Source organism: Phalacrocorax carbo, chromosome 8 (genome assembly GCF_963921805.1).
Source record: "Phalacrocorax carbo chromosome 8, bPhaCar2.1, whole genome shotgun sequence".
Classification (NCBI taxonomy): domain Eukaryota; kingdom Metazoa; phylum Chordata; class Aves; order Suliformes; family Phalacrocoracidae; genus Phalacrocorax; species Phalacrocorax carbo.
The window spans coordinates 6,788,507-6,803,666 of record NC_087520.1 but is presented as its reverse complement, the minus strand read 5'-3'; the positions used below and the strand labels follow the sequence as shown (position 1 = coordinate 6,803,666).

Sequence of the window (15,160 nt, the reverse complement as noted above, 5' to 3'; positions counted from 1 at the left end):
GCCCTACTGTGGTGCAGGGAAAGGGGCTGCTGTAATCCCCAAAGGTTTGGTCCTGTTCAGGTGACTGCCTGTACCCAAAAGTGCCTGGCATGAGAAGGGCATTCAGTGAATGTCAGCTGGCTCCTGAGAGCATCTCTGTACAAACACAAGAGTTTACATTTGTGGTATCTGGGCAGATGGATTTTTGTTCCCTGGTTACAGCAAACTACCTGCTTATAGAAAAATCTGCCACCAGACTCCCTCCAGTTATCAGATACGATCGTTCCAGAGCAGTAGTGCAAGTGAGCTCAATCTTAGTCACCTGGTGAGGAATGGCCACACCTGGACTCCCTGATTTCTGGTCTTCAATTCTTTTTCTGGCCCCCATCTGTGCTTGTCTCTCTGGCTGAGCCCAGGGGCTCTCTGGCCCCAGCCCTGGAGCTGCTGCTGAAGAGCAGACTCCTACAATATATTTCCTTCAAGAGGCTTTGCCCCTCTCTCGGCTCACGATGCCAAGCTAGCTGCTGCCCACAGTGGTGGGTCCAGGCTAGCAGATATTTGCATCATCCTCTCTCTCCTTTCTCCCTGCAGATCTGGTAAGCAGCTATTCTATGACCCCCCCTACTCTTAGCATCACCGAGGAGGAACACATCATCAACACCAAGGATACGCTGAGCATCACCTGCAGGTAAGGCGAGTGGCTCTGCCTAGACTGCTCTTACTTGGTAAGTGTTGAAGGACGAGGCAAGGAGAGCCCGCCAGGGACACCTTGGCTGCAGTTACACCTGCAAATTAGCACAGCTGATTAGAAACCTGCCACATTCACCAAGTGTGAATTCATCTAATTAATTAATTGAAAAAGAAGCTGAAGATGTCTCAGAGGACATGGTGCAGTCTCCTACCTCTGCTGTAGTCTTGCAGGCAGAAAGAAGATAAAGATTTGCGTGATCTGAGAGCTTCCTTGTAAGCTCTTTAGGGAAACAGGCCTTCCTAACTCTCCTTGTCTTTCTCTGACATTGCTTATTCTCACCTCAACAGGGACTGCTATGTTGTAGTTCTGGTTCCTAAATCTGGCAGGTCATTTTGGGGGACGTTGAGAAATATCCATTGGAGAAGGCAAGGCTGCAGTTAGTGGTGGCTGTGAGAGGCTTCCAGCTTTTCTAGGAAACTGGGATTTAAAGCTCTCCCTTGTACACGTGGGGGTGAAGAGAAGTCCTGGCCAGGCCAGGTGAATAATTCTGTGTGAGGAGCTGGAGAATCTCTGGTCATTTTGGAGACTGTGGCTCTGAGAAGATGATGTGCCTGAACTGATTTGTCCAATGCTGGGACACTTGGCTCTACACGTTCTCAGCACTACATCCTATCTTGGAAACAAAAAATTAAAAAAAAACAAGTGGGAGAAATGACCAAGGTCAATTTTCCTGACAAAGCTGGAGTTTCCGTTCAGTAGCTGAAAGCAGATCCACGCTAGGGATCTGAGTGCTAGGGCCCAATGGGGGTATAAATTCGGTGTGGGCCTCAAATGGGTGTTCCTCGGTGTTATATATAACCATGGAGCAAACACTTGGCTGGCAAGGTTGCTTGTTTGTGTGTGCCAAGTGAAGTGAAGACTTGGTTCATGTCCTGTCACAAACATATTTAACTTTTCCTGGAACAGACGGCATTGCTTTTACTATGTGAATCAGGTCATAGCCAGGGATAGGGACAGAGGAGAGAGTGTTGATCACCATCCTGAACTGATTGCACTCAGTCTGGGAAGCTAAGTGGTTGTGGGCTTGTTCATCTGGTGACCTGAGGAGCCATGGTGTGTGCTAGGTTGTAGGAAACATGTGAGCTGGAGGACTGCGGTCAGCCATATAGATGCTGGGGGGAGCACAGAGGAAGAGGGAGGAGTCTGGGGACTCCAGTGCTCTGCAGTTCTCTCTGCAGGAGGGATGGAGGGGCTGACGCTTTCTGTTGAAACCTTGGAAGAAGAGAGATTTAGTGAGATTTTTCCAAATGAGCTTATAATCAGGCCAGACCCTTTCTTTCTCAGCAGTGGCCCAGGGAGGGACACAGAAAGTGGTTTCAAGAGCATAGGAAAGGTGTGCACTGCCAGTGCCCACAGCGAGCCCTGCGCAGGTGCCCTGAGGACTCTGTGTCAGGCAGCACTGCAGCCATAGCCTGGCATCTGGGGCTAGCTGCTGCAGGACCGGCCCCATGCTGCCAATTTCCTGGGTGATTGCCATGGAGCAGGGTTCCTGAGAGTGCTACACACAATGGACAGACCTGGGTTCTTGCAGCAGCTTAAGGCAGGGGAGCTGATGGGTAATTGGGACTTGCAGAGACAGCCCTGCATTGCTTGGAGACTGAGCCAAGGCTACAGGACATACTGAAGTTAGAGGTGTGGTTAAAGAAAGTTTCTTCTGCAGTCAAGCATGAACATACCTGTTTAGCACCATGAAGCGGAAAGCCTTTCTTTTTGGGTAACCCTCCTGGACTGGGAAGGACAAGATTGCTTTTTCCTTGTGCACTTGTAAGGTATCAATTAGTATGAAGGAAAATCACATGAAGTGGAAAAAAAATCTTATTTCCAGTGCAGGGTCTGCATGGCCCACTCTTGCAGGGAGCTTGTACAAGCTACAGAGTCTCTCCAAGTGGCAGCGAGCTCCCTGTTTCCTGCTGCAGTGTCAAGGTTCATCTTTCAGGCTCACTAGGCAGTATCCATATGGCATGCTGGCATGGACACAGCTGAGATAAGGAACATCCCTACCCCTGACTCCCAGGTGCTGTGCAGAACTGAACTGGCCAACAGCAGAGAAGCAGGACCACATGCAAACAGTACTAAAACCCATGTACCCTCTGCCCACATGCTCCATGGCTGCCCCCTGCCTCTGCATCCTGCTATCCTAGATGTGCTTCCCTGGGACTGTGCAGGGTCCTTCACACCACCCACAGGTAGACAAGTCTCAGCATCTCCTGCATGGCTCAGAGGTTCCCATTCTCCCTCTAAGCTCTCAAGCCTGTGTTTGTCTAATGTCTTGAGGAGAGAATTTTGACTGTGGGACACTATTCATTCATTTGAATGAAAAGTCAATCTTTTCTGGTCCCTGGATCTCTAATTACAGCCAGCTGCTTCTCCAACCTCTCCTCTGGACCATCGCCCACCCTGGGAAGACCTGGCTTGTGTTGATGGAAGCTGAAGGGAAAAAACATGCAGACCACCAAGAGAACAGGCAAAGGAGAGTGTGGTGGGGCAGGGTAGGGCAGAAACAAATACAAAATCAAATCCAGGATTCAGGGATTCCCTGGTGAGCATCATGTTGGAGGTGGCTTCAGTTTGACCCTGGTCTTCACTTGAGAACAATGTCCTCTGGCTGCTCTTTGAGCTGCCCTGGAGCCAGGAGTACGGGCCTGCTGGAAGCACTGCTGCAACAGAAAGCTGAGCTCAAAACCCACCGCGTGAGACTCCCCGGACACCTTTCAAGCTTCACCCACCAAGCGTGAGAGTCCCGCAGCTGGCTGCGCTCTCAGGCTGCCTTGTAGCAGTCTAGATCTCACACACCCACAGCTCTGCAGCCCCCCTACTTCTCCATAGCCCACCTAGCCTTGTCGGTGACCACAGTCTGTGCCAGGTCATGGGATATGCGATGCCTCTGGAGCTGGGCATGCTTAAGAGACCCAGAGACACAGCACACCCATAAGGAGCCACCAGATGCTGCAGTTCTGTTTTTGCAAATGGCATTACATACAGGCACGTTCCCCCTGTCACAGAGTGCAATGCACCCTTGAGAGGTCCAGACAGAGCAAAGGACCACTCCAGGAGCACTCCCCAAAATACAGATCATGCCAGGGCTGGCTGAGAGCCCCAGTGATGTTTCAATCTAAGTATGTGGCAGAGCAGGGCAAAGGGGCCGATGCCTGCACGGACAGTGCATCTTTTATTAGCTTCCATCCCAAGAAGGAAGGAAAGAACATTGTGAATCTCTGCATTCATGCCCTCGGCAGCCTGCAGTGGGGAAAAGCAGAGAGCGTGTGCTGTTCCGGCTCATGAATATTGGAGCAGAACCCACAGAAGCTGGCTGCACAACAGCAGAAACCTCTGGAGGGATCAACTTGGTCCTGGCTGTGCCATCCCATCCTGCAGGTGCTGGGCACTCAAGTGGAGAGGGAGCGTCATCCAGGCATGGTATTTAGAAAAAGAAGGGCAAGATTGTCCTTTGCTGCCCAGTGACTTTTTAATAGAGCTGACTTGCAGATGCTTGTGGATGCACAAACCCTACTCTGGCAGAGAGGAAGTATTTGACCCTGGAGCCCTCTTGGCTCCCATGGAGGAAATGAGCACTGTGGCAGGGCTGAAGGCGCCCGAGGACATGGCAATGCCACGCCGTGGCTGCTCTGGAACAGTGTCCAGGGACACACAACACCTGCTGCTCTTTCCTACGCGTGTGACTGCTGTTAACATCCTCTGTGGTGCTGATGAGGGATCTGTCTTATCCCAGATAAGCCACAAAGCCACAGCCAGCTTTGCCCATCATACCGCACTTGGGAGCCTCAAAGAGGATTGAAGAAAAGTGGTGCTAATTGCGATGTCTCCCTTGAAGAGCATCTGTCCTGGAAAGATTTAGGAAAACAGCTGCGGAGAAGCCTACTGTGCATCTGGTTCCATCTGGCATCAGCAGGCTCTGTTGCCCAAAGACACATTATCAGAGAGCTGAAAGAAAACAACTTAGGATCAAATCTTCGAAGGTGACAGATCGGAGGGAGGGAACCATCCAAAACTGCTGCCTGAGCCTTTCCCCAAATGCAGAAGAGGTTAGATCCAGAAACAAAGCCAAGTGACCCTGGCCTGCCCTCATCCCTGCCTTCTGGTCCTCTTACACACCAGCGATGCTAACTTGGGCTCACACCAATGCCTACTCCTTCTGTGTCCCCACTGAATCTGGTCAAGCAGCACATGATGCAAGGAATGCCTTGGTTTAGAGCTGCCCGCAGGCTGGTTGTCAGGTCTGTTTGTACTGGCCCATCCGTGTTTATATAAATATGTGTCACTCAGCTACTGCTAGCCTTGATGGTTAATAAAACAAGTGGATCTGATAATGCGTGAAAATCCCAGTGGGTAAACAAACAGAAAGCGGAAACGCTGGAGACTTGTACAATTACCCTGCTCCACGTGGAGTGCCAAAAATGCCTGTGCAAACGCAGTGGGCTTTGGGGCTCCTTTGCTCAGTCAGGGTCTGACGCTCTCAGCTCTGGGTTGAGAGGGGTCCAGCCTCACGGCCTGTGCCCAGTGCAGCGCAGCAATGAGCATGACAGAGGCCACCAGGTGTTACGGATTTGGTGATCAGATTTACTATTAGTTTTCACTGTACATGCATAGGATGAGAAAAACTCAAAATTCAAGGCTTTTTTTTTTTTTCATTGAAGTGTTTGTGAGACTCTGATCCTTTGGAAAAGCCTGCCATGATTCCCGGACACAAGCGGCTGGAGCTGTGCTTCCAGTTCTGCCTCAGGCAGTGATGGCATTTTTAGTGAATGCAGAAGTTTGAGCTGGGTCAGAGGGACTGCGTGGCTGTCCCCAGGGGCACATCACTGCCTACAGAGTCCTTGTACTTGGTGACACAGGGAGAGTGCAGCACACTGTCTCTGAACTCATCCATGGTGAGCTGGGCAGTGGGAGCTGGAAGAGAGCAAAGTCTGCAGGAAGACAAACCAGCTGCTGAAGACAAACACAAAGGGGCAGGTCTTTCCCCCATGCTTGGACAGAAATCCTGTCCTCATTGCGTCTGAGCCATTGTGCCCTCTGATGGCACCTTATCTCGCTTCCTCCTTGCTGTCTGGATCCAGCTATTGGTGACAGTCACGGTCTGGCTGCACTTAAAAGCATCTGCCCGCAGAGCTGCCCTGGCAGAGCAGCTGCATGTGCCAACATGCCTATTCCCAACTTGCATAATAGATGAACCCAGTTTCCCCTAACAGAGCAAATGGTGCTGACAAAAGGCCATTTTACCCCCACAGCTGTCTCTTGCGATGTCTTCTTTTTTCCCATTCCTTTTTTTTTGCACATTCTTAAGTGACTTTCAGTTACGCTGGCAAACTTTCAAATGGGGACTAGGCCTTGCTCTGAAAGGGGCTCTGATTTCACAGAAGGAAACTTCCAACATGGAATAAAAGCTTGTTTTGTTTGTAGTAAACAAGTGCAGTTATAGCAAGCTATGGTAGCGCGTGCGTGTGCGTACACGTGCATATGCAAGCCTCCTGCTCTGGAGATCTTCAGCTATATATAAAAGCACATGTGCATGCTCTGTCCTGGGGTTCCTTGCAGTTTCTGGACTTTTCCGTTTGTCTTTGAACAGGCTCTGTGGTCATGCCCTCAGAGGGGTGTCTGTAGCTCAGTGTCTCTGCAGAGGTAGGAAGGGCAGCAGCCCCGGGTCAGATGGGGGTTCGGGGGGTCAGAGGGCCTGCAGGGTGCTGTGCGGTGCAAGGGACCCCCTCCCACAGCAGCGGGGAAGGAAACAGCTGGCAGCTGGACAGAAGGCGGTCAGCTGAGCCTCCCCTTGTTTTCTCCTTGCTGTCTTTTATCCCTGACTCCCTCCTGCTTTTCTCTTTCTCGTTTTCTTTCCAGTCTGCTCTCCTTCCCTCATTCTCCTTCCCACTCCATTCATCACACCACTAGCCCCAGCCAGCAGCTGCACTGAGCCAAGGGAACTCAACACATCCATGTGTTTTCTTAATAGCTCTGGACCCTTTTAATAATGAGAGGGAGTAGAGAATAAATGGAGCCTTTCCCTCAGGACCCTGTGTGGCTCCCTGTCCTGGCAACAGTACCAGTAGGACTAAGTCATGGGAGGGGGAGACCTGCTTGTGAGTGGGCTGACATCTTACAGCCTAGCATGGTGGGACAGGTGGCCCCAGGGAAGGGAACGGGCCTGGGCTTGCCCAGCAATTAGTAAAGCTGTTTGCCATCTCCTCTAGCCTGTTCTTCTCCTTAGCGGATGGCCATTCCTCCATGCAGCAGCCCAAGAGCAGCGGCTGGCTGGACCATGTGCAGATGTGCACAGAGTCACACAGGACAGTTAGATCCCCGTCGCGTTCACCCTGCTCGGCCCAAAGCTAACTCTGCTTTTTGCCCGTGTCTAGAGGCCAGCACCCCTTGGAGTGGTCGTGGCCCGGGGGCAAGGTGGACCCTGCTGGGAAGGAGAAGGAGACTGAGTTTGCGGCCTCGGCAGCCCCCAGCAGTGGCCGGGCAATTCGAGAAGAAGACTGCGAGGGGACTGGCACGAAGCCGTACTGCAAAGTCCTGGTGCTGACGGAGACCCAGGCGAACGACACGGGTTACTATCGCTGCTATTACAAGTACATTGATGCCAAAATCGAGGGCACAACGGCAGTCAGCGCCTACGTGTTTGTGCGAGGTAAGAGCCATCCAGTGATGTGTGCCCTGAGGCTAGGGGATCTCAGGGGCAGCCTATGCACCAGCATAATGTCAGAAAGAGTAAAAAGCCCAGCGTGTCCCCTGGCCTCCCAGGGCAGAGCGTGGCTGCTGCAGGCTCAGGGAGGAGGCCAAGGGCTGGCTCCCTGCACTTCCAGGGAACCAATATCCTTCTACCTCTGGGGATGGCGGCAGCGCCTGGGATTCAATTACGACCCAGCCTGGGGGCATCACTCCAGCCGGGCTGGAATGCAGGAATTTAAGGAGTGAGAGCCAGGCCTCAGAGACACTCCACTGCTAAAAAAAGCACAAGAGTTAGCTTCTGGGCAGCTGGGGGCTCTCCGAAACTCTAGTGGCTAGGGAGATAATGTTCCGTAAAGCTGAGACTGAGAGAGGGAGAGGGGGAGTGGTACAAACATGCCATGGGCAGCCTCCTGTCCCCAGGCTGGATGGGCCTGGAGCTGCTCCACCATGGCAGACCCAGATGCTCCTCTCCATGTTGCCTGCGCAGGGGCTGCCCGCACAGGCAGGGTTTTAAGACAAGTTTTGGAGGAGGAGGGATGTCCACCAGGCTTAGAGCTAGAACCTCAGCTCAGCAAGTGGCTGCGGGGCCAATATTCAGCTTCTCCATGCCCCAGGGGCTCCTCCTCCGCCATCTCCCCCACTGCTCACAGCACACTCCAGCAAGATAAACGAGCGCTGTCCCCTGGAAACAGTTGGCTGAGCTATTTCTCTTTCCACCCCCATTTATTAGTTGGTGCAGTTGTCACAAGCCAAGCAGGTCATGACATACAAGATGCATTTTTCAGAAGTCCCAGGGCAAAGCCAAATTTGCCTCTGCAACTATGCAGAGAAAAATGCAGGCGCAAATCAGAAAAGCTGGGCAGCTGTTGGAGAGGAACTGGGGTCTGTTTGGGCAATTGCCTACTCTTGCTGTGGGCTCTGCTGCCCATCCTAAAATGGGACAGAGCTTCCCTGGATCCCAGATACATTGGACAGGGATGTTCAGACACTCTAGAGTGTTGTATGGGGATGGAGGCAGAGAGCTTCTTACACAGGCTGAAAGTAAGTACAACTTGACAGGCTTACATGCAGGGAATGCATTTGCAAGAGCCTGATTTTCTGGGTGATCCAGCAAATGCTGCTTTCTTTGCCCCCTTGTCCACCTTCTCTCACTTCCAGCCTCATCTCCAGCTCAGTAATGGCTCTCCTGTTTACCAGAGAGCTGCAACCGTGCACATGCAGTGTAGCTTAGGGGCAATAAATCTCACACTGTCAGGGCCCATGGGACTCACAGTGCCTGTGGACAGCGTGTGTGCAACAGATCCAGCCAACACCTCGCAGTGTTGCTGTGCACATGTTCATACTCATTCCAATCAGACTGTGCCCTGTTATGGCTATCAAACATCCAGGAAACCTCAGAATCCCCCTTTCCAGACAGGACAGGCTTTCAGGCCAGAGAAGGGACATGTCAGGAAAATCCAGGCATACAGTAACCGTAGCCATTGCAGGACGTTCAGATAAAGCCCTGCCTGTTCCTGCTGAACTGGGCTGCAATGTGAGACCATCCCTCGAGAGTTTGGAAGGGCTGATGTAAGTGTCAGGGATGTTTGGAGAGAGCATGATCAAACCACAGATTTATCCATCAACCTCATTTCTCATGTTAAGAGCTTGGTGGAATTGCCAGGAACAAAATATCTGTGCTTGGCTGGAAAAATGGGTTCTTCTGTATTTTACCTGCAGCTCAGTTCTCAAATGAACTCTCCACGCATATGTCTCATTTCCCATGTGTCTGGTTAGGTGTGTATTTTATTACAGCTACAGATAGTGCTGTAAAGATACAGAATGCCTCATCAGGGTGGAATAGAGTATGTACAGCCCCCATCTCATGAGGCTTAGCATATATTAATGAAGAAGATGCTAAATTATTCCCATCTGACCTATTAAGACAGCCTTACAGAAAATATGTGATGTGGTCAGAGAGGGGAGTTAGTGCATGAATCACAAGCTTGTTGGCAGCAGGGTCAGCCCAGTAAATCAGTTAGTTCTTGGCTGCCATCTGAGCTTGGAGGGGACTTCATAGTCTCTTACCTCTGGCAGCCGTGCCCCTCCTCCCTTTCACGTGCCCATGGCTTGGGAGGGGAATGAGGAACATGTTCACACTCGGAAACAAATCTGTGATTTCAGAAGACAGCAATCCTGTGGCAGCACAAAACCACAGGAAATAAAGATAAGAATTCTCTGGGCAATCTGTATTTTCATAAGAGCTGACCAACACATTTCTTGTGCATGGCTTGTTTCACCTAAGCTGTAGAAAAAAGCACTTCACCCAGAACAGGTCTTTACAGCATGACTATTGCTGAAGCAACAGCTTTATAGATCAAAAATTAAAGGAATTCCCTTATGCACTTAACAGTGGGAGCACTGGGTTGGATTGGGTTGGGCCCAATGTGATTTGAACAGCAGGATCCCCAAATGGGGATCATTATGAAATTAATCTTTGACTTGTCATTTTAGATGGGCAGCTTTAGGGGTTGGGTAGCAGAGGGAAAGAGTCTAAGGTTGGACAGACAGACATCTTCATGCTACAGTCCCTTGAAATCAATGGTTTAGCTGCAATCCAGGTGAGTAAAGAGTAACTTTTAGGGCCACTGGGATCATTTGGTCTGATTCCAGCATACTGGAAGCCATAAAATCTCCCCTAGCAGATCCCTGGGGCAGCCCCACATCTCCCAGATGGGGACCCACCACCTCCTTATGGAGCCCCCCTCACCCAGGGGACAATTTCCATGAACAAAGCCAATCATGACCACATGATGGGTGGACGTTTCCAGAGACATGACTTTTACAGAGGCGAGATGCTGACACCACCAGACGTCGGAGACACTAGGGACCAGTCTCTACTCAAAGCATCCTGTGAGGCATGTGTCCCTGTAGATATGGGCAGGCAGGGGCTGATACTACAGAAGAAATTATCTATCAGTAAGGCACTGCCAGTCTCTTCCAATTTTGTCTTCATCCCATTTAGTCGACCTGGGGGGCTGCTGATTCTATGCCTTGTTTGGGAGAGTCCAAAGTGTAGAAAAATGCTCAAACCAAAAGCACTGCTAAGCAGACGGATGAGCAGGTGCCTCAGCAGCAGCTGGCATGAGGCACTGCAAGACAAGCCTCACCCTTCCCACTCTCTGGCCAGCCATGCCTTGGGATACAAGTGTATTTTGCATCTTGGTCTTACCAGCTCTTTCCAGTGTATCTGTGAAAGAACCAGAAATGGGGTCTGCGCTGCCCTGTTACCCTGCTACCTCTCTGGGATCAGGTTGATCTTTGCGCTCTGTGTCTGGACAGTGCCTGGCACAATGGGTCATGGCCACAACACATCTCCTTTATACACTGCCATCAACTCCCTTCCACCCTGGAGCCCTACTTGGGATTTTCACGCTTGACACAGGCAACATACTGAGCAGGATGGGGCAGCCCCTTCTGCAGACACTTTCTTTTTTGGTGCTAGCTTTACATTGAGTTCAGTGTAACGCCCCTGGCCTTTGCTAAGTTTTTTCACTGACTAATTTTGGGTGGTTTTGCTCTTCCTGTCAATATTTGCACTTAGAGCAGTTGGGAGGCAGTGGGGTGGCAGCCCTGGAAAGCTCAGCTCATCTGTTTATCTGCCGGCCAGGATGGCTGCAGGATGACATCTGCATACCATTCCGTTGCGGATCACTTCCTCGCCCTGGAAGGTCACGCTGCCTGCCACTGCACCAGGGGGGCACAGCCCTACACCGTCCCTGCCGTGTGGCCGCGCAGAGTCACCAGCTGGGCAGGCGCTGAGCCCAGGACGAGACCCGCAGTTTCACAAAGGGTCATACCCAGGCAGAGACCTTGAGGGGGCAGGAAAGGGGAGGTCATTTCCAGCACTGCCCAAATGTCACACAAGTGCCGCTCCACCGGTATGGTGTTTGGTGCAGAGGAGCCGGCTGGCCCAGGCGCCTGCCTCGGCTGCTCCCTTTGCATTCCTGAGCTCCAGGTGTCTCCTCTGACTGTTGCACGTTGCAGATGAGGCCACCCAGCTCAACACCACTCCCTCTGGCAAGCTCATGGTGTGTTAAAGAAAGCCACAAAGCCTCTTCTTCTGGTTCGCCCCTCTTCACAGTTCTTTTCTTGCCCCTGTTTAGTTGTTGTTCTTATATCTCTTCAGATTTTGAACAGCCGTTTATCAACAAGCCAGAGACCCTCCTCATCAGCAAGAAAGAGAACACTTGGGTGCCATGCCTCGTGTCCATCCCAGATCTTAACGTCACACTGATATCGGTGAGAGCTCGGCCAGTGGGAGACTCTGGACCGACATGTATTGCATTTGTTCTGCATTTGCAATTACCTGAGTGGAAGTGGAACAGGCACTGACAGGAATGGAAAAAGCATGGGATACATTTTCCATGGAAAGTTCAAACCACTGGCTTCCTCATTTATTTGCTGGTTGAGGCTGTGCTGTCCAGTTCCCTTGGGCAGACCCCACGGGTTTCCTGCCAACCTTGCTTCTCTTCCCTGGAGCTCTACGAAAGAAAACAAGACTTTGTTTTAATCCCATATCCCCACAGCATCCCCCCTTTACTCTGGTCTCTGTGATCTATGAACCCTCTAGGTGGTCAGCATCCCTGCAAGGGAGGAGGCTGCAGCCCTGGGGCTGATGGCTAAAAACAACTCTGTTATCAGTTTGCTTGACTTTTTTCTTTTTTTTTTTCTTTTTTTCTTTTTTTTTTACAATGCAAATACATCCTTCCAGGATGAGTGTTACTATTGTACAAAGGCCTCCAGGGACACCCTGGGGGCCAGGGGCTTTTCTCTTGCCCGGGAAGGACACTACCCCCAAGGTCAGCACTCATCCCGGTGGGGCTGGTGTTTGGGACATCAGCATCAATTTCCTTAGCTATCTCTATAAGTTTCCATTCCTGGAAGTCTCTGGCCCACTCTGCAGATGGGGAGACTCATGGTGCAGGATATGGCTGCTCGACTGCTCGGGGTATAGGGGAGGCCACAATTCCTAGATGACAAACCCACAGGGGGACAGGGCAGGAGGCCAGCACAGCATGATGATGCACCGTTACTTCCCACAAAAGGGATCTGTTAGCCAGTGCAACGCCTGGAAGGGGTGGGGTGTGAGCATTGTTACCCTCGTATTTCAGTTGGCAAAATGTTTTTTTCCAGCAAAATTCCCTCATCCAGCCTGACGGGAAAAGCACTTTCTGGGACAACAAGAAAGGAGTGCAGGTACCCACACACTTGATCAGGGACTCCTTATTCGTCCAGTGTGAGACTGTCATTGACAAGAAGGTCTTCAAATCCAATTTCTTCATCATCCATATAGCAGGTGAAGATTTGGGACGGTGCAGGGGGACTGTTTGGACAGTTCTAAAGTCCATCAGTGTGGCTCATGGGGTTGTTATGGTCCTTTTCAGCTACACAGACTCTGCATGGTGCTTATATCTCCTCTGCTGTGTGCCAGACAGAGATACACCAAGCAGCAGGAGGTCATACCCAAGCCTCCTGTAACTGCATAGTCTAAGTCAAAGAGTGAATAATCAGAAATGTCTTTTCATTGCCTTTTCCACATTAGGGAGTGAGCTGTACGACATCCAGCTGTATCCCAAGAAAGCCATGGAGCTGCTAGTGGGAGAGAAGCTGGTCTTGAACTGCACAGTGTGGGCTGAGTTCAACTCCGGCGTCCGCTTCCAGTGGACTTACCCTGGCAAACAGGTACCAGCAAATAGAGTGGCTCCCTGTGCACTGAACCACTTCCCTCTGAGTCATCCTCTCCTGCCCCTTCATTGTTCTTCTTGGCATCACTAGCAGGGCCAATGATCCTAACCATGCTGTGCCCTGAACATCTTGGCCGGAATGCTTTCCCATTTTTCTCTCCTGTAGCAGAGGGCAGGCAGAGGGAAACCCCCTTTTCCTGGCAGAAAGCACCCTCCTTGCCGAGGTGTTACTGCTCTGGGGCTCTCCTGGGCAAACGCTGGCTTCACTTCCACCAGTGCAAGTCCAGAGCAAACATTGTTGGCTTAAAAGGAGCTATTCTAGCCACACAGCCCTGGTTATCAAGAGCCTGCAAGGGGTTCCCTTCCCCGCTGTTTTCCCCTGTTGTAACCTCTGGCTCTTGTGAACAGTGAGAGCTCAGGGAGGAGTCCCCTGACAGCAGCATCATTCTGTTCACATACCTGCAGGGCTCCCAGCCTGGTTACTGGGCTGCAGATCAGAGCAAAACGTGTGCTAAACTCCGACCCCATCCTCAGGTGGTCAGTCGCATAAGGCTCGTTGCCTTTCCGTCCCTGAGGATGGCAGTCAGTGGTGGAGAGGCAAGGACTGGTCAGCAAGAAGCGCAGACATGAGGAGCCCATCTGTACAGCCCTATCCTGTTGAAGTCTTTCATCCCCTTCTCTCTGTGGTCTCCCACAGACACAGCGGGCAGTAATGGAGCCTGAGCGCCGGTCCCTGCAGACGCACACAGAGCTCTCCAGTATCCTGACCCTCCACAACGTCAGCCAGCAGGACCTGGGCAAGTACACGTGCACTGCCACCAACGGCGCCCAGATGCTGGAGGAGAGCACTGACGTCATTGTGCACGGTATGGCGCATTCTGTTGCCTCGCAGAGCCGCAGCCAGAGCCAAGCAATCCCCAGACTGCTTAGGAAGTGCTTGGCCCAAAGTTCAGTAGAGGGGCTCCTGCACCTCCACCCCACTCTGCTTTTGTGAGACCCAGCCTTCCTCCAGTCCCTCAGCCCTTCTGTGCCCCAGCATCACACTGGGAGCACGATCACACTCAGCAAGGTGCCAAGATGACAATAGAGAGAGATGCAAACACCAAATTGGCCCAAATGCCAGTGGGATGGCAGAACACACAGGTCTCAAGGCTGTGCAGCAGATGTAGTGTCTCTGCAGCATGGCTGGCCTGGAAGGCACCCAGCTGCAGGTACATAAGACACTGTCAGCACTGGGCAGCTGTCTCCTGGCAGCAGAAGGTCAGGGGGCAGCACAGCCCCCCTGCATCCCCGATGGCTCCCGACAGCGAGGCAGAGGCAGCTCTTCATTTGCCAGAGTTGTAGCACTGTGCTGGCCTACCTGGCCCTGCCTGGCACCCACTCCTTTCTTCCCCTTCTGCTCCAGGGAGGAAGCCCTCCTAGGGACAGGGATGTGGAAGAGGGGCTGGAGGTCATATGGGCAGATGGGACAAGAGTGGATTTTGGTTATTTTGACTTCAGCATTGCAGAGAAGTAATCATTTTCAACTGTGCTGCTACAACACCCCAGCTTCCTTGGTCCTTGCTGTCGGGCCCTGTGGAAAGCAGCAGAGCTTGGTGACAGCCTGACCCTTTGTGCCCTCCTCTCCTCCATGCTCACCCTTTTTCTTGCAGAAAAACCCTTCATCAACGTGGAGTGGAGGAAGGGCCCGGTGATAGAGGCCACTGCAGGAGACGAAGCTGTGAAGCTGCCGGTGAAAGTTGTGGCTTACCCCCCACCAGACTTCCAGTGGTAACGCACCTTTCTTAGCCTGAGCCACCCTCTCCTCTCCTCCTTCCCTCTGTGAAGTAGGGAAGCCTAGCCTGGCCTCCTTGCTAGGTCCCTCTGTGGCCAAGATTGTCCCAAATGTCACTTTCTCCCACCCATGGGGACCATTTCTCCCACCTGCCCTGACTGTCACCTGCACAGCTTGGGATGGAAGGAAGTGAGGTCTGGGGGAGAAACAGCAACGGTCCTGTCCTGACTTGGCAGCTCTGCACTG

General features: G+C 51.9%; 1 protein-coding gene across 2 annotated transcripts in view; it reads left to right on the top strand.

Moving 5' to 3' along the window:
* FLT4 (fms related receptor tyrosine kinase 4) overlaps nucleotides 1-15,160 on the top strand; it is a 60,443-nt gene that overhangs the window by 21,525 nt on the left and 23,758 nt on the right. For both annotated transcript variants that reach the window (XM_064458463.1, XM_064458462.1), the window contains exons 2-8: nucleotides 571-667; nucleotides 7,099-7,373; nucleotides 11,583-11,695; nucleotides 12,590-12,752; nucleotides 12,999-13,138; nucleotides 13,838-14,006; nucleotides 14,793-14,910. In XM_064458463.1, the coding sequence (XP_064314533.1) occupies nucleotides 571-667; nucleotides 7,099-7,373; nucleotides 11,583-11,695; nucleotides 12,590-12,752; nucleotides 12,999-13,138; nucleotides 13,838-14,006; nucleotides 14,793-14,910 (1,075 nt within the window). The remainder of the gene's footprint in view (nucleotides 1-570; nucleotides 668-7,098; nucleotides 7,374-11,582; nucleotides 11,696-12,589; nucleotides 12,753-12,998; nucleotides 13,139-13,837; nucleotides 14,007-14,792; nucleotides 14,911-15,160) is intronic.